The sequence below is a fragment of the Camelus dromedarius genome, chromosome 9 (genome assembly GCF_036321535.1).
Source record: "Camelus dromedarius isolate mCamDro1 chromosome 9, mCamDro1.pat, whole genome shotgun sequence".
NCBI lineage: Eukaryota > Metazoa > Chordata > Mammalia > Artiodactyla > Camelidae > Camelus > Camelus dromedarius.
In genome coordinates, this window is record NC_087444.1 from 79807050 (window position 1) to 79825350 (window position 18301).

Below are 18301 nucleotides of genomic sequence, written 5' to 3' on the forward strand. Positions count from 1 at the left end.
GCCACGGACACGGATGGCCTCTGTGGTGAACATCTAATGCTCACTTCCCATTTACCATCTTACTGGACATTCTAGCAGCTATAGGGAAGGAAAAAATTCTCCTCTGCCCTCTTTAGGGTCTCTGGCTGGGCCTCAGGTTGAAACTGACCCAGGACAGATTAACAGGAGATGAGCATACACATTTTATTAAATGTTTACAAGTACATGGGAGCCTTCACAAGAGACTGAAGACCCGAAGATGTGACAAGAACAGGAAGCTTTTATACATTTTGGACAACAATTAATACATTTGTGAAGAATTCACAAAGGGGTTTGGGCTGTGGGTAGTTCATAGTGAAGGAGTAACTAGGGAGGTAGGGACAGATAGAACAGTGTTTGTTGGTACATATTGCTCAGTCCCCAACTCTCCCACCACCTTCTGCTTCTCAGAAGAATGACTGTCTTCCTCTTGGTACAGAAGGGACCCTTTCACATGGAGTTTTACCTCCTGCTCTCAGGAAGAAAAAGGAGGGTCAGAGCATCTTTCTTGCACTGGCTGTATGTTAAGTGCCTGAAATTTGAAATAATGTGCCAAAGAGTGGGTGACATTTTGGGTGACATATCCTGGTTCCTTTCAAAGTAGTAAGTGGCCCTCTCATCTTGGTTTCTCGTGACTCTCTCATCTCCCATTCCTGACAACCAGAGGGTTTTCTTTTTATTACTACCTTTCTTGGTACTTCTCCAGCATAGGCTCCTCTGCATGGCTGTTAAAATTTGAAGTGCACCTGTTGCTTGACTCTGGGCCCTATGGAGTCTATTCCTGGTGATTTATTTTTTCCTAATGATTTAAATTTAAAAAACCCTCTGGATGACCTAGTCCATTTCTAAGGCATTCATTATGAATGATGAACTCTGCTTATAAACTTCAAATTTCAGCTCCTTCCAGAATTAGATAAACAACCATATAGTTGGTTTTCTTTCTTTTTTCTTTTTTTATTGAGGTACAGTCAGTTTACAATGTTGTGTCTATGTCTGGTGTACAGCATAGTAGTTCAGTCATACATATACATACATATATTCCTTTTCATATTCTTTTCCATTATAAGTTACTCTAAAATAATATAGTTCCCTGTGCTATACAGTATAAACTTGTTTATCTATTTTATATATAGTAGTTAGTATCTGCAAATCTCAAACTTCCAATTTATCCCTCCCCACCCCTTCCCCCTAGTAACCACAAATTCGTTTTCTATGTCTGTGAGTCCAGCTGGTTTTCTGACTTGGGTGCCTCATACAAATGACATATTAAAAGTGGTTCAACCCTAAGATCTTGGTCGTCGTCTTCCTTGCCTTGGCCATGCCCCAGACTTCCCATCTGAATGGATTGTACCCCTGTTCACCTAGTGAGTCGTTCCCAAGCTCCAGAAGCATTTCCTCATCCTGTTTCTCCCCACGTCACAGACAAGCCATTGTCCAGTCCTGTCCATTCTTCCTTCATTATGTGTCTCCAAACCTATTTCCACAGTTACTCCTACCCCACCCCTGCCAAACATTTCTTTCACTATTCACTCCTTGAAAGAATCTGTGTTGTTTCCAGTTTGGGGCTGTGATGAACAGAGCTGCCAAGAACATTCAAATCCAGGATTTTGTGTGAACATAGTGCTGTCTGGCGGGAGGTGGGTGGGGTCTACCAAACCACCCTCAGATTTGATTCCTCACTCGTTAGAAGGACTCACAGGACTCCATAAAACTGACTTTCTGGAGGTCAAATTATACTGCGTGGCCCAAGGCCCCACCATAAATCACATTGTTAGCTTCCACTAATCAAGGCCCCAACAAAACAAGAACACTCATGAGGCATTCCCAGGGCTTCGCAGGAGCCAGGCAAGGCCCAGCCTTTCTTTGAAATGTACAGGTCCTGAACACCCCAGACCTCCTGAGTCAAATCATTTACAACACAATCCACTTTTATTTGGCTGCCTGGATAGATGCCTGGGGTTGAGTTTCTGGATCATACGGTTCTTGCACCTTTTGTTTGTTTGTTTTTATCTGTGTGTTTGGAAATGACTACAGTGTTTTCCACACATCACCACCAATGATACAGGAATGCTGGGTTCCTCCACGACCTCATCAGCTTTTTAATACCATTCTGCATTGTGTCTAACGTGTTCTAACAGATGTGTCCAGATAACTCACTGATTTTCATTTGCATCCCCAGGAAATGCCTCACATCTTTTCAGGTGCTTAGTTACCATCCAGTCATATCGCCTCCTCAGGTGAAATGCCTGCTCTACGTGTTTTGTCTGTTTTGCATTTAGATTTTTCTATCCCTTGGATTGAAAATGTTCTGTCAGTTTCCAGTGTACAGCATGCATGGTCTTAGAGGGCATTATGATAGGTGAGAGAAGTCAAAGACAAATGCTCTAAGAGTTCACTTCCATGTGGGATCTGCAAAAATGCAATGACCTAGTGAGCATCCCAGAAAGGAAACAGATTCACAGATGTAGAGAAGGAACTAACGGTCACCAGCGAGGAGAGGGAAGGAGGAGGGGCCTGGTGGAGAATGAGGAGGGACAAACTATCGGGTATAAAATCAGCTGCAAGAATGTATTGTACACCGTGGGGAATAGATACAGTGGTTGATAATAACAATCAAAGGAATATCACCTTTAAACATTGTGAGTCACTCTATTGTACCCCTGTAACATGCCCTGTTGTACATGAACTCTAGTTTGAAAAGTATGAATTTGTAAGAGATAGGTCAGTAAATCAAGTGACAAACAGAAAAAGACAGTAAGGCGGGGCTGCGGCCCACCCTGCCCCACCCCGCCCGTCCTACTCCTTCCTGCCGGCCACCCAGGACAGGAGAGCAGGCAGCTCAGGGGGTAGCCGGGCCGCATCGCTCCCCGAGGAGGAGGGCGGGGAAGACGCAGACGCCGCTGCAGCCTCGGCGGCACAGGCTGCCGCGGCGGGCGTCCCGCGCGCCTGGGTCTCCGGAGAGCCCGGAGCCGCGTTCGGGTTCTTTATAGAGGTCGTACTGTCGTGTTTGGGTCTTCTTTACGTATTCGTATCTGTTGTGCGGTTTGCACACACTTTCTCCCAGCCTCTGTCCCGAGTCCTTCATCCTCTTCAGAGGGTATTTCACAGAACCTAGGTTTTTTTAATTGAAGTACATAGTCAGTTACAATGTGTCCATTTCTGTTGCACAGCATAATGTCCCAGTCATGCATACATATACATACATGTATTTCTTTTCGTATTCTTTTTATTAAAGTTCATTACAAGATATTGAATATAGTTCCTTATACTATACATAAATTTGTTTTTTAATCTTTTTTTATATATAGTGGTTAACATTTGCAAATCTCAAATACCCAAATTTATCCCTTCCCACCCTTTCCCTGATAACCATAACCATGTCTGCAAGTCTGTTTCTGTTTTGTACATGAGTTCATCAGTGTCCTCTTTTTAACTTTTCCTTTCTTTCTTTCGTTTTTTTTCTTTTTAGATTCCATGTATGAGTGGACTCATACGGTATTTTTCTTTCTCTTCCTGGCTTGCATCACTTAGAATGACGATCTCCAGGTCCATCCATGTTGCTGCAAATGGCATTATTTTATTCTTTTTTAATCACTGAGTAATATTCCACTGTGTGTGTGTGTGTGTGTATGTGTGTGTGTATACCACAATTTCTTTATCCAGTCATCTGTCAGTAGACATTTATGTTGTTTCCATGTCTTGGCTATTGTAAATAGTGCTGTTGTGAACAATGGAGTGTATGTATCTTTTTGAATTGGAGTTTTTCTCTGGATATATGCCCAGGAGTGGGATTGCTGGATCATATGTTAAGTCTATTTTTAGTCTTTTAAGGAATCTCCGTACTGTTTCCCATAATGGCTGCACCAAGCTACATTACCACCTGGAGTGTAGGAGAGTTCCCTTTTCTCCACACCCTCTCCAGCATTTATCTTTTGTGGACTCTTTAAGGATGGCCATTCAGGGAACCTAGGTTTTTTATTTTGATGATTCCCAGTGTCTGCATTTCTTTTTATGGACCACACTTCTGGTGTTAAGTTTTAAAATCTCTTTGCCTGACCCTAGATCACCAATCTTCCTCTAAGAATCCTCCCCCCACCCCCGGCCCGGAATGTGTTCTGATGTTACATTTTACATCGAAGTATGTGATCCATTTCAAATTCATGTTTATATGAAGTATGAGGTTTAGGTGTTTAGGTTAAACATTTTTTGTTTGCTTTCTTATTTTAGTGTTTTGCTATGGATATCTGATTGCCTTACGCCCATTTAATAGAGAAACCATCTTTCCTCTAGTGAATTGCTTTTGCACTTTTGCCAAAAATCAGTTGGGCTTGGGCAAATTTGTTTGAATCTCTGTTGTGTTTCGTTGAACAACGTGTCTGCTAACATGTAGTCTCTATCAGCTCTATAAATGAGCATTAAATTAGGGACAACTTTTCTCTCGGTTGTTGAAATTGTAGCAATTCTAGTTCCTTTGCTTGTCCACATTTTTTGGGGAGAAATGTATGTATATATATATATATATATAAAATACACACACACATATATATCAAAGTGAGTTTTGCACCTTTTTAAAAATTTTCATGGAACACTTCATCAACATTTACCTCATTTCAGGCACAATTATGCATGCATTCTCTCTTACTGTTGCGTTTTAGATGTACTGAAAGTTTATTTAGTGAATGGCTATTAATCACCCCCAGTTTTTTATGGGTAAGTGATGCTGAAATGAATATTCTTATCATTTAACGTGCATTGGCACCAATGTTCCCCACATCCATTTTTTTGTCTTTGAATTTTGTTGTGTTCTATGCAGAGATGGATTTTGTTTAAACTTTTATGTGGTTGAGTTTATAAATTATTTCCTTTATGGCTTTGGGGCTTTGTTTTTATGCTTGAGAAAGACTTCTGCTCAAAATGATAGAATTAAAACACTCATCTCTTGTTCTGTGGGTACTTCTATGGTTTCAGTGTTACAGTGGCGACTGCAAATAAGCCCACCTGGGAACTCGGGAACTCCCTCGTGGCTCTGGGTAGCCCAAGTGGCTTTCCTAGGATCCGGACCCGTCCAGAAGACGTTCGCGCCGATCGTCGGGCGCCGCTTGGCGGCCACTTTTATAGCACCTTCCCTCCGGAGCTTCGGCGTGCTTTGCAAAGGAAGGGATTCGGCCGCGGTATGCGAGGTAGAGTTCCGGGAGGCCGGCGGCACAGGCGGGATCTTCCTGGTCTTGCGGGTTGGGCGCAAATCGTGCTCTCGGCGGAGATTGGACCTACAGGTAAGTGGGGAGCGATGGGCGATGGGCGATGGGCTCCGGGTTCGAGACTCTGGCCTCCGCGAGGAGACCGACCTCGGCTCGGCCTCCGCGGGGAGAGGAGAGGGTGTCCGCGTCCAAAGGCCCGTTCTCTGGAGGTGAGAATCGGCCTGGCTCAGTGGCGAGTCCGGACCCCCAGGCCAGGACATCGCGCCATGGTCCCAACGGAAGGAGTGGAGGGGGCTACCTGGCGGTGGTTGGGCCTCGTGCTCTCGGCGCCGATGGGAAGGTGAGACTCCCAGGGTGTGGGGTGGGATGGAGGGCTCGCTCCTAAAAGGATACTGGGCACCTTGGCTGAGATCTTTTCTAAGTTTGGTCTCCCTGTCTGTAGATGTGAATTCTCCGCGGACGTGCTGGTGGGGCTCTTCTGCCCTTAAAATTCGTCCGACTCTCAGCGGTGCTTTGGTGAAGACAGTGAACAGAATTCTCGTGAGTTGAGGGACTTAATGGTTATCCAAACTTTGAACTCACTTGTGGATCCGGGGTCTTCCGAGGGCGACGACTGTCGGGGACCCTCTCCACAGGTTCCTGGCAGGGGGCGCCGTTACAGGGCATCATCGGCGTCCGTGCTTGTTAACAGCCCCCGGAGCAGCCATGAGCCCCACCTGCGACTCAGTGATGATTCCGGGCCGGGGCCTCCCTATTATGAGCTTCCCTTGACAGGAAGTATTCAGTCACCATGACACCGGGTAAAAGTGTCAAGTCTCGTGTTTAAACTCTGAATTCGTGCAGTGGACTAGCGTCCTATCGGTGGTACCAGTGATACCGCGGAACTTGGCATTTTTCTCAGAAGTGAAAATATGTATATATATGTACACATGGAAGTATATTCTGGGCGTAACGATGTTTCCTCCGCCCCAAGTCACGTGCCCTTATGCTACTGATGAGGCTTTTGTTTACATAGTTTGCAGCCCAACCCAATCCACCACCACACTACCTGTCCTGCTTCTGCGCTACTTGTTACCTATGCCATTTTTCTCTCCCTTAGAAACCTTCGCCCTAGTAACTTTCATAAGCCGTTTTCCCAGTTTTAGTTTTCTCATGCATCTTACACTTAGAATGTTCCAGGACGTCTCAGAGCGAACGTATAAACATAAAAAATGTGTTCTCTTCCCTTACACTTCCAGTCGCCTCCTTTAAGTACTATTCAAAGGCAATCCACTAGATGGATTAAACTTTGTCATCAATGTAGTGTTTCCTGCCAAAAGTGTTTGTTGAAACTCTTCCGAGTTTCCCAAGCTTTACTTCCAATCACATCACATTCATTATAATTTCAATTTCACAGCTTTATTTAAACTGATTTTGAATTGGGGATGTGAGGTTGAAGTTTTTATTAATCATTTGAACTTTCTTGAAAACGTTTTAAGTATTTAAAATGTAAGAGTGAAACGGACGTGGATGTATGTATACCAAAGAAAGTTTTCCATAATGTAGATTAATACAGTAAGGAAGTTTAATTTGCCCTGAAAGTCACCTCAGTCTTGCAAAAAGTTAGTTTTAAAATACTTCTCAGGGGCGTAATTGTTTTATAAAAATTCACAATTTGTTGGTGCTTACAGTTGTGCAGTGCTATCTGAGGAGACTTCATCTTCAATTTTCACAATTCATGATTGCAATTACAGTAAGATGTTTGGATTTTAGTATTGCTTCCTTAATACTAAAAATGCAAAAAAAAAAAGTGTTCAGCTCAAAGGAGAAGGGTTTTTCACTCTCTAGACCTGAACACAGTGCTGTAAATCCTGATAGATTCTATCCTTGAATGACTACTTTTGTGTGTACTACATTTACTTTTCAGCGGCTTAAACATCTGCAAAGTCCTCAACGTCAAGTGACACAAAATGTGTATCACTCTGAATACTACAATACTGCTGCATATGAAAGAAAGAACATCCCAGCTAAGCAACACTGAGACATCTCTAGCTGAAATCCCTACATTAATAAAGGAGTTTTCTCCAACCACTTTATGCTAGCCTTCAACCTTAATGTACTAAAAAGAGCATCCTACAGCTAGCAGAAGGCAGGAAGTAATAAAGATCAAAGCACAAATTAATAAAATAGTATAAAGAACTCAGGGAAACGATGAAGTTCGCCAACTTTGCATTTGATGGGGGTCCCAGAGGAAGGTACTCAGAAAATTTTTGAAGAGATAACTGAAAACGTCACACAAGATCAACTGAAAGAAACACACCAAGGCACGTAGTAAACTGACAAAGATTAAGACGAGGGAAATACTAAAATCAGCAAGAATAGCAACAAACATAGAAGTGAACTCATCAACTGATAACACGAGAAATTCTGCAGGGCAGAAGGGAGTGGAGTGTATGATATAAGTTAAAGGGGTTGAAAGGGAGACTTACAGCAAAGAATACTACTCTTGTTCAGATTTGATGGAGAAATCAAAATTCTACAGTTCCATATGTTTGCTCTAGTTCTGTGAGTAGTGTATTCTTTGGACACGTAGTTTGCTTTGGGTAGGGCTATCTTGATTAATGTTGATTCTTCCAATCCGTGGTATTATTAGCTTCAGTTTTCTGAGTATAAAAACCTCCTTGGTTAAGTTTATTTCTAGGTATTTGATGCAATTTAAGTGAAAAAAGTGAAGGGGCTGCAAATGGCAAAATACCTTTTTTATGGTTGAGTCATATCCCATTGTGTATGTAAGTATGGGTATCATCTTTATTCATTCATCTGTTGCTGTGCACTTAGAATGCTTCCATATATCTTCACAATAACAAATAATGCTATTAATAGTGGGTGTACCCTTTTGAATTAGTATTTTTAGGTTTTTTGACTATATGCTCAGGAGTGGCTGCACCAATTTACTACATTCCCTCTAACAGTGTACCTACCCTTTTCTCTACATACTTTGCCAACATTTGTTATTTATATTCTTTTGGATGATGATGGCCAATACTCAATCGCCCATCTCATCTCTTACAGTATCTTCTGAAGGGGAAAAAGGAGTCAGTGTATTTACACAGCTGTAGAGCCAATAAAAAGTGCTGAGTGATATATAACATAAGATTATCAACTAATTCAAGATGATAGTGGATTGAGAAGGGGGTTCGTAAGGCTCCATCACACTCTTTTCCACTTGTGCATTCATAAGGCTTTATTTGTAGCCCCAAACTGGAAACAAGCAGAAGGTCCATTAACAGATAAACGGATAGACAAAACCATGGTACCATACGGGTGAGTTACTCAGCTATAAAAGACTGAAGTATTTACATAATAAGCAACATTTATGAATCACAAAGTATGATTATGCAGCATGGAGAAAAGCACAATTTTTTAAAAGTAAACATTTCATGATTTGAATCATAGAAAATTCTATAAAACTAATCTGTAAATCAATAGTGGCTGTGAGGGCAAGAAGCAACTTGCTTTAAAGGGTCCTCATATTAATGCTGCTCTGTGTCCCTCCCTGGGGAGGGAACCCTTCATGTTTAGTTCCAGTTTTCTGGAGTTTTCTGGAACAAAGAACCTAAAACTGAGTTATAGATATGGTCAGTGGTTTCACAGGTATACACTTTTGTTAAAACTAGTCATAAACAATTTAAATCAATTATACCTCAAATAGAAACCTTAAATCCTCTTTTCACCCCCTCATAACCAGAGGTTTAGAAAACCTAAACTGACTCCACTCTTCCTCCTCATGTCTTGGGAAGGGCAGCCCTGCATCAGGGGTGGGGGGACCCATTTCTGAGTCAGCAGTAACCATGCTGGGCCACATAAACTATATCCCTGGGTGGTGGGACCTCCCTTCTACTCTTGTCTATGCAGCAGTGTCCAGAGGCTACAAAAATAAAAAATTTTTTTTTTTTTTTTGCTTTGACAGTGGCCCCTCCACAGAAGGGACACAGGTATGGTGTGTACATGCTCATCCCACAGTGGCTGGACCATCTGTGGAGGCACAGTGTCCTCCAGTGTTTCTGTGTGAAGATTACAACCTCGGGTAGTTTTATAAACCAGTGCCACCAGAACTCTAGCCATGAAGGTCCAGGGAAACAGCTTCCCTACAACAGTGCTCAGCATTATGTGACATCCTTGGGAAAAGGGAACCGATTTAACTTCGCACAGAAGCACTAGAGGTTGTCATGACAACTCCAGCCTCCTCCAGGTGACTGCTAGGTCTGCGGCATCCCTGGCACCCAGGCCGTAAGTTAGGACTACAAAGCCCCCCAGCCGTCCCAGGGGACTTCGGGCCGCAATGCAAGCTAGACCAGAACCGGAAGAAGGTAAACCTGCCGCTGCTATTACCCAGATCTTATCAGCCAGAGGGGAGGGAAAGAGGGGCCCCTGAAAATTAATCATAGTGTCCTGGAGAGAAGCAGGACAGAAAACAGACACACCTGCTCTCCCTGACTGCACTGGGTGCCTGACACACTGTTGGAACCTAGAACCTGCCAAGTGGTAGAGGTGAGGCTTCTCCCACAGAAGCTGAAAAGGATGCAATTCAGACAAGGGAACCAGTAGTAGAATATGCAAACAGGCTCCTGAAAGCCTCCCACAGGGGATGCGCAGGTGTACAGGTTCAACTTCAGATAGTTCCCTCACAAAGGAACTCCTGGTTCCTGTAGGTGCAGTCATGAGGTCATCTGGTGTGAAGTTTTCTGTGTTGAATGATGTGGGAGCTTTGACTGAAGGATTTCCCACACTCCCCACACTCATAAGGCTTTTCTCCTGTGTGAACTCTGCGGTGCTGAATTAGGTTGGACTTCTGGCTGAAGGATTTCTCACACTCATCACATTTATAAGGTCTGGCTCCTGTGTGAATTCTCTGGTGTTGATTGAGAGTGGAGCTGTGGCTAAAGGATTTCCCGCATTCACTGCACTCATAAGGCCTTTCTCCAGTGTGAATTCGCAGATGCTGCACGAGTTTGCATTTATAGCTGAAGGATTTTCCACATTCACTGCATTTGTAAGGCCTTGCCCCACTGTGAATCTTCTGGTGCTGAATGAGGTTGGAGCTCTGGCTAAAGGAATTCCCACACTCACCGCACTTATAAGGCCTGGCTCCAGTGTGAACCCTCTGGTGTTTAATGAGAGTGGAGCTGTAGCTAAAGGCTTTCCCACATTCACCACACTCATAAGGCCTCACTTTATTGTGGACTTGAAGGTGCTGCACAAGTCTTAGTTTGTAGGTGAAGGCTTTTCCACATTCAACGCACTTGTAAGGCCTTGCTCCAGTGTGAATTCTGTGGTGTTGAATGAGTTTATAGCTTTGGTTAAAGGATTTCCCACATTCATTGCACTCATAAGACTTTGCTTCTAGGTCAGCTCTCTGGCAGTTAATTAGAATGGAGCTTTGGTTAAAGGGTTTCTCACAGTCATCACAGTTGTAATAACTCTCTCTAGTGTGAATTTGCTGATGCTGAAAAAGTGTGTATTCATAACTGCAGAGATCCCTATATTCACCGTCCTTGAAATGACTTTTTCCACTGTGAAAGGATTCCTCATGCTTGAAGCTGCTGTGTGGTGGTGCCCCTTTGAGGGTGGCCTGATGTTGGAGAAGATTCAATACCGCCAGGAAGTCTTTCCCAACTTCCTCACAGGTGAAGGGCTTCCCTGAAACACGGAATTTGCAGCTCGTCACAAAGGAGGCCCTGTCTACGTCCCTTTTGAATGGCCTCTCTGCATTGTGCTTCTGGTGCTGGTGAAGGTTTGGACTGGCCCAGAACTGCTGTCCACATGCCTCACAGGTGTGTGACTCCTGCCCAGGATGTGATTCTTGGTACTCAGCCAGGTACCAGATACCTCTCCTGGCCACACATTTCTCACAGGGCTGAGTCTTCTGAATGGACGGGTCTGGATGTAGACTCTTGCCTGGTGAAATTTGTTCCACAGATACCTTCTGCACAGAAAATGCTTCCTCGTCCTCCATTCCATACCAACAACCTGAAAGCACAGAAACGCTGGTGAAATGCATGACTCATGTGGGAGGGGCAGCAACAAAAGTGTGTCAGACACCGCAAAGAATGAGTCCACTGGATTGTTTTCAAGACAAGGCTGATGGAGGGCTGTTCTGCAGCACTGGGACTCTACAAGGTAAGGGTGGGGTGCAACACAGCAAGAAAGAAGGTGTCAAACTCAAGTCTCTGCCAGTGGCCTTCTTTAAGGATATGTGCATATCTTGCAACTCATTATGTGGGATCTAAAGTTGGGGAACAGTAGAGAAAAGCTGACACAGAAGGTAGAAGTGAGGTGTGGTCATGGGGGATGGCGTCAGCAGCAACACATTGGTGGAAACAGGACAGGTTCCCAGTATGATCCCAACACAGTCCCGATGTCACACCTCCCTCAGCTGCCATGCACCAAGGTCAGGCCTTGGCTGGAGCCATGCCCAGCCTGTGACTCCATCCCAGGACTCTTTCTAAACTCCAGGTGAACAACTGCCTGGAACCTGAGTCCTAAGGCAGTGACAGGACAGGTGAGGGACTAGCACTGGCCCACAGCAATTCTGTACACGACAGACAACAGGATAAAGCATCCTCAGAGAGGCCTCTTATAAGAAGAGGCCAAAGTCCCCACAGGTAGCCAAAAGGTCAGGAACGGTAACTGCACGGGCAGAGGCACCAGGGAGGGGGCACATAAGGTGTGACCCAGCAGGCTCACTGGGGCTGCAGGTCTGAGAACAGCCCTATGGACTGGCACCTAGCCAGGGCACTGGGAAAGGGAGTGGTGCCTCAAATCCAAATGTGAGGAGAGCCGAGTCTAGCCCAAGGCACTGCAGCGGGTGTGAGGGTCTTACCCAGTGAGGTCACAAGTGCAAAGTTCTCCAGCATCACATCATGGTACAGGCATCTCTGAGTCTCATCAAGGAGACCCCATTCCTCCCAGGAGAAGTACACAACCACATCTTCAAAGGTCACACTGCCCTGCCATGAGGGGGAGAGAAGAAACCACACATAGCCCCTCTCTGAAAGACCTACAACCCATCACCCACACATCTATCCCATGCTTACCCTCCTCCCAAGCTCCCCACCTCAGACAAGATACCAGGCCCTAGTGCCATTGATGTCACTCCCTCCTCATGGCCCCATTAATCACCATCCAGCCCTGGGCAATAAAAGGCAGGTGGACCAAAAGACATAATCTAAGTTTGAGGCCTGGCCTGCAGGGGCCCCCAGTGTGTACCTCCCAGGTACAACCAAACCTGCACTCAACCCTCACTCTTAGTTTCCAAGACCACGCTGTGGAGTTAGGAGCTCATGCTTCCTCTCCATATGCACATCTTCCTTTGCAACTCTCTTGCATCTCTGCCCCACCCCCCGTAAGTGCATCCCCACAGCCACACAAGTCCTGTGTACCCACCTCACTCATCATACAGCACCAAGAGTGTGTGGTAAGTTACACAGAGCCCCTCCTACTGCAGACCTCTGGTGGGTCACACTTTGGGGCAGCTGTACATCTGGTCCTCCTTGCCTGCCTCAACTCTTTGCTTGGGTCTCAAGACACCCCTGGCCCTCTTCCCACCTATAGTTGTACCTGATGTCCCCTCACTAATTCAAAGCCTAGCTTCTCATGTCTATTCATTTTCAAGAGCTACCATAATAGAGTAGCTCATACTGGGTAGCTTAAACAACAAAAACTTAACTTTCTGACATTTTTGGAGACTAAAATACCACAATCAAGGTTGCTGGTACGTAGTTTTATGTGCAGTCTCAACCCTTGGCTAATATATGGCTCTTGTGTCCCTGTGACTTGATTTGGTCTTCCCACTGTATCTGGGTCTACATTTCCTGTTGGATGAAGGTCCACTTTAATAACCTCATTTTAACCCAGTTACCTCCTTAGAAACCGTATCTCCAAGGACAGTCACATTCTGAGGTACTGGCAATTAGTACTTTAACATAAAACTTTAGGGAAATGAAACTCTGCCCATAACACAGGGCTAGGTAACTCACAGATGAACATATTTGCCTGGGCTCATCTACCAGCCTGCTTGAAACACCCCAGGTTCCACAAAAGGTCAGCACAAAATGCTGGGGAGTCAAGAAGGGTGAATAAACCTCAGGGTCATCCTGCCTCAGTTACTCATGTGCCTTTGCATTTCTCTCATTTCCCCTCTTCCCCTGGAAGCCTTGGCCACCTGCTAGATTATCCTCTCCTCCCCCTACTCTCTGGCCATCTCTCTTAAGACCTTACCTGTGTTTGAGAGGCTACCTTCTCCAGCAAGGTGCCCAGGTAAAAGACCCACAATTGGCACCAACCCTCTTCCTGGCTTGTGACCAGAATTCTCCTCCTAAACACAGAGCTCCACCAAATCCACAGTAGCCAACAACTATGTGTTTCTGACGCTGAAGTCTGTCTCTAGATCTTTGTAACCTGCTAACCACTTGATGCCTCCATTCCATGTTTTCTGAAACATGTCAGACTCTTCACATGGCCAAAAATCCTGGCATTGTCACTGGAAATCCATCTTATGATCCAAACCTCCCCTTGCTCTTACCGCCTCCACAAGTGACGCCCAACTTCTCAGGGAGACACTCCAGGCCTGAGTATTGCCTCCCTGCTCAGTTCCCATCAGAAGGAAACCAACATTTCCCTGAATGCACCCAACTTAGCTTTACCTTCAAGCATTCGGCACATACTGGTACCCGTGCCCATGACAACTTCACTTTATTGATTGTAAGAGCTGGGAACACCTCCAACCCAGCTCTGTTTCTCCAAGGTCCCAGACACCATATGGATAGGGTCATGACCACTGAGGCCCTAGGACACCCTCCTCTTACTTATATAGATTACAAGAGTGTTTCAACTGTTACGGGAACGTGGAGGCAGGCAACCATGGTGGAGCTCAACAGACTCTGGTCTCCATTGTACCTCTGCCCACCCCTGGAGCAAGAACTCACGCTGTCTAAACTCTAGGATTCAGGCCCCAGTGCTGACTCTTTTCAGTTGTGTGATCTGCACAAGGACTCAGTCTCCTCGGGCCTCACTACCCACAACCCTCTCCGGTCTGTTCTTCCTTTAAAGACTCTCTTGGGAAACTTACATCCCTAACTCACAGACTTTCTCCTTCCCTGAAATTCCCCATGGCTCCCAGAATGAAGGAACCACCCCTCAGTTGGCCAATACAGATGGCACTCTATCTCAATTCTGTGTTCCCTACAGAAACACGTTTCTAGAATACTCCCGGCTCAATCTGACCTCCACCACACTGTCAGAAACAGCGCTGTACCCACGACCTCCACCCCCGCCTGGACTCCGGGGTCCGGGCCGCAGGTACGCGAGCAGGCGCCCCGCCCTCGGGGCTCTAGTGTCCGGTGGGAGAGGGCGGTGCGGGCCCGGAGGATGCGCGTTTACCTGAAGTGGGTCCCTCAGCGCGGCCGCCGCCATTGAAGTCTGTGGGCAGAGCCGTCCTGATTCAGACCCGCTTCTGCGCAGCAGGAATAACTCCTCTTGTCTGCGTCTCCTCAGTCCAGTCACCTCGGACCCGACCCAGGGCCCGGGAACCGCTCAGCAGGAAAGAGACCGGACCACCACCACTGGGAGGTCGCCAGAAGTCCCGCCCCAATGCGATGGCACGCACGGAAATGCCCTGGTCCCGGAACTTCATTGGCTCCACGCCGGCGCAAGGGCTTCTGGGAAATGCGGTTCTCACAGCTCAGTGCCGGACCTGCGCCCCACACCAGCTCCTCCTGAAACAAAGGTGAAGCCCGCCGCCGTGAGGGTCCCAAGGGCAAGGAAGGGGACTCGTTCTTTAAAGGGACTGTGCCCAGATTCCCGGAGGTGCCTGCACCTGATCAATGAAGTGTTTAGAGATACTACAAAGACTCCATGAAGTTCAGCATGCTTCCAGAGGCTACGAGTACTATTCCAGGTGCATCCAAAGGGACATAACATTCCATAGAATCCATCACACAGTGTGTCCACTTGCAGCTGAAAATGAATAAAGCTTATTTTATTGCTTCTCTTGTGCACATCATTCAGCTCTGTGGTGTAACGTGTTTGTGAGTATATTTCACAGGGTCAAGGTAAAAGAGACCTCTGTGGGAAGCTGTGAAGAATGGACCTCACCGATTAGGCTTTCATTCTCTCAAGGGTCACAGAAAACCTTTTCACAAAGAAGGCGCCAAAAGCGAAGGAAGCCCTTCCCAAAGCAAAGGCTTTGAAGGCCAAGAAAGCAGTGCTGAAAGTTGTCCACAGCCACATTAAAAAAAAAAAAAAAAAAAAAAAAATCTGGATGTCACCCACCTTGCTGCAGCTCAGAAGGCAGCTGAAATACCCTTGGAAGAGAGCCCCTAGGAGAAACAAGCTTGACCACTATGCCATCATCAAGTTCCCCCTGACCACCAAGTCAGCCATGAAGAAGATAGAAGACAACAAGACACTTGCGTTCATTGTGGATGTCAAGGCCAACAAGTACCAGATCAAACAGGCTGTGAAGAAGCTCTATGACATTGATGTGGCTAAGGTCAAACCCTGATCAGGCCTCATGGAGAGAAGAAGGCATATGTACGATGGGCTCCTGACTATGCTTTGGATGTTGCTAACAAAACTGGAATCATCTAAACAGCCCAGCTGGCTAATTCTAAATATAAAAATTTTCACTATTTAAAAAAAAAGGGGTCACAGAAAAGTTCTTCCCAACATCTGAAAGAACTTGCTTCCCGTATTTTTTTCAGTGTTAGTCATTTACAGAGGAAGTATGAGTCAGACTATTACAGCTTCACAGCCAGAACCTATGACACACTTGAAGAAAATGAAAGTGATTCTGAAGTTTTTAAAACCTAATTCTCTAATGGAATACTATTCAGCCATAAAAAAGCACAAAATAATGCCATTTGCAGCAACATGGATGGACCTAGAGATCATCATTCTAAGTGAAGGAAGCCAGAAAGAGAAAGAAAAATACTATATATTACTCATATGTGGAGTCTAAAAGAAAACAAGGACACTATGAACTCATCTACAAAACAGAAATAGACTTGCAGAGACATAGTAAACAATCTTGTAGTTACTGGCAGAAAGGGGGCGGCAAGGGATAAATTTGGGAGTTTGAGATTTGCAAATGTTAGCCACTATATATAAAAACATAAAAAAAAAGTTTCTTCTGTATAGCACAAGGAAATAAATTCAGTATCTTGTAATAACCTTTAAAGACAATGAATATGAAATGAGTGTATGTACATATATGCATAACTGGGACATTGTGCTGCACATCAGAAATTGACACACTGATTGTACTTCATTCTCAATGCACAGCTTTCTTTACACTTTGGGAAATTTGGGGATTATTTACCAGTTTTTGGCTACATTTTGGACTCTTAACAGATATTGGTTAAAACAGAAAGCTCCAACCAAATTCCCCCAAATGTTCTATCAGCTGACTTGCAGTCATGAACACATTCACTGACACCAGTTTTGCTCACTAGATGATATGGCTTTTGAAGCTGAGTCTTTTCCTATTTTTATTATTTTTGTTGATGTAGAACCCAGTAGAAGACGGTGTAAAGGGATACTCACGCAAAACTCAGACTAGAGAAGACAGAGACCGGAGCACTGTGAATGTGTACTCATTCCTGGATTGAGGTGGTTCTGACTTACTGAGTGCATTTCAATTAAAGCAGTGAGTATATATTTTATCTATTTAGTAAGTTTAAATAGATAAGATAGAAACTCTTTAAGGATATTATGAGGTATTTATTCTTCAGCCAAAGGTCATACCCATTCTCAGGAAGATTTTGTGAAAGTTAATTGCTAATCTGCGTGTATATAAATCATCTGGTATGAAAGGTGCTCAAAGTCTCTCACTGAAAATACCATGTAAACTGAGGTACCTGGGAAGGTCAAGCCCTCCAAAAAAGTGCATGCATATACACAAACCACTGCATGGCTTTGTAAGCACAAAGAACATTTCCAAAATGTGTGAATTCTTGAAAAAACACAATAGCTGCACCAAGGATAACTTTTGGGATCTTGATTTAGAAAACATTTTAAAGCTCATAATTTTCTTGGAAAAGCATTGAACAGGTTTTGTATTTCAGAGCGTGGACCCCTAGTCAAAGGGCCATCTAGGTAAGCCACTGAGTGCTTATGTAAAGCCTGTGAAGACTGAATACATCACATAAATCCCATAGAGAAAACATTCAGATTCTCAACTGATTAGATGATTAAAGAAACAGCTTGTACTATGAGAAATGGTGTTTCTGCTGAATTCCTCAGAAGCAAGGGTAAGGGACCAAAATATGCCACATTGGCACAGACATCTTGAGCTGGAGGCAAATGAAAATCAGTACATGCAGAAGGAAGCCTTCCCTGAATGTCCCTTATCTGATGAAAAGCAGAAACTTTTGAGAAATGAGGAGTGCTATCAATCTCTCCTAGAGTGGTTTTATGGCCACAAAGAAGACAAAGCTGGAGCTGAGGTCAACATGCACAAGCCAACCTCAATCCATCAGTTTCTTCATATTTTACCTTCCTACAATTTGCTGCCCTGGGAAATCTCAAATCCTTTTGTCTTGACACCTGTTTACAAATTTATTGTTCTTTTGTTACGATGCCACTAAGCCCAAGTTCTAACCATCTCTTTGGTGTTACTCATCACTGAGTTCTCCCACATAAATGTGCAATGCATGGCTCAATAAATTGTTCTTCTCTTGTTAATTTGTCTCCTGAAAGTCTAATTCCTAGGACTCCAGCTAGAGAACCTAAGAGTGTAGAGGGGAAAAGTTTTCCTTCCTCAACATAAGCATAATTAATTTTGTCAGGATTTATCATTCATAGCATCCATATTACTTAAATATACTGAGTAAAGCTGCTATTTAGACAATTTATAAATTTATATTTATATTCACCAAAGTCCACAAGCATCTTCCCAACTCAGGATAGCTCCAGGTCATTTTCCCTTCACTTGAAACAGTCCTTATCTGCTATGATTACAATATTTGGGGTGTTAGCTTAAAATACAAATTAGCATTGAATTTCTACTGTGAAACCTCCCAAAACCTGAAAAAGTGATGTTACAT

The 18301-nt window shown here is 44.5% G+C and overlaps 2 protein-coding genes and 1 long non-coding RNA gene across 4 annotated transcripts in view; 2 read left to right on the top strand and 1 right to left on the bottom strand.

The window, feature by feature from the left end:
* LOC105104379 (zinc finger protein 154) overlaps positions 1 to 15511 on the top strand; it is a 29060-nt gene extending 13549 nt beyond the window's left edge. Inside the window, exons 3-8 of one of the 2 annotated variants that reach the window (XM_064489960.1) lie at positions 4987 to 5291; positions 5426 to 5556; positions 5659 to 5756; positions 7123 to 11375; positions 14445 to 14555; positions 14751 to 15511. In XM_064489960.1, coding sequence (XP_064346030.1) covers positions 4987 to 5291; positions 5426 to 5556; positions 5659 to 5704 — 482 coding nt within the window. In that variant the 3' untranslated portion in view covers positions 5705 to 5756; positions 7123 to 11375; positions 14445 to 14555; positions 14751 to 15511. Of the gene's footprint in view, positions 1 to 4986; positions 5557 to 5658; positions 5757 to 7122; positions 11376 to 14444; positions 14556 to 14750 lie in introns of both variants that reach the window. The other variant, XM_064489959.1, reaches the window with a different exon arrangement.
* On the bottom strand, positions 9091 to 14770 carry LOC105104378 (zinc finger protein 211). Its single transcript, XM_031457374.2, has 3 exons — positions 14637 to 14770; positions 12079 to 12205; positions 9091 to 11225 (listed from the first exon to the last, which is right to left on the bottom strand). Exons 1-3 carry the CDS (start codon positions 14667 to 14669, stop codon positions 9922 to 9924), a joined length of 1464 nt encoding a protein of 487 aa, XP_031313234.1. The 5' UTR covers positions 14670 to 14770; the 3' UTR covers positions 9091 to 9921.
* A 98-nt stretch (positions 15512 to 15609) lies between the features above and the next one.
* On the top strand, positions 15610 to 17939 carry LOC135322145 (uncharacterized). The gene is made up of 2 exons (XR_010382511.1): positions 15610 to 16902; positions 17661 to 17939. It is a non-coding gene; the product is annotated as an uncharacterized LOC135322145 (long non-coding RNA).
* Positions 17940 to 18301: the final 362 nt, after the last annotated feature.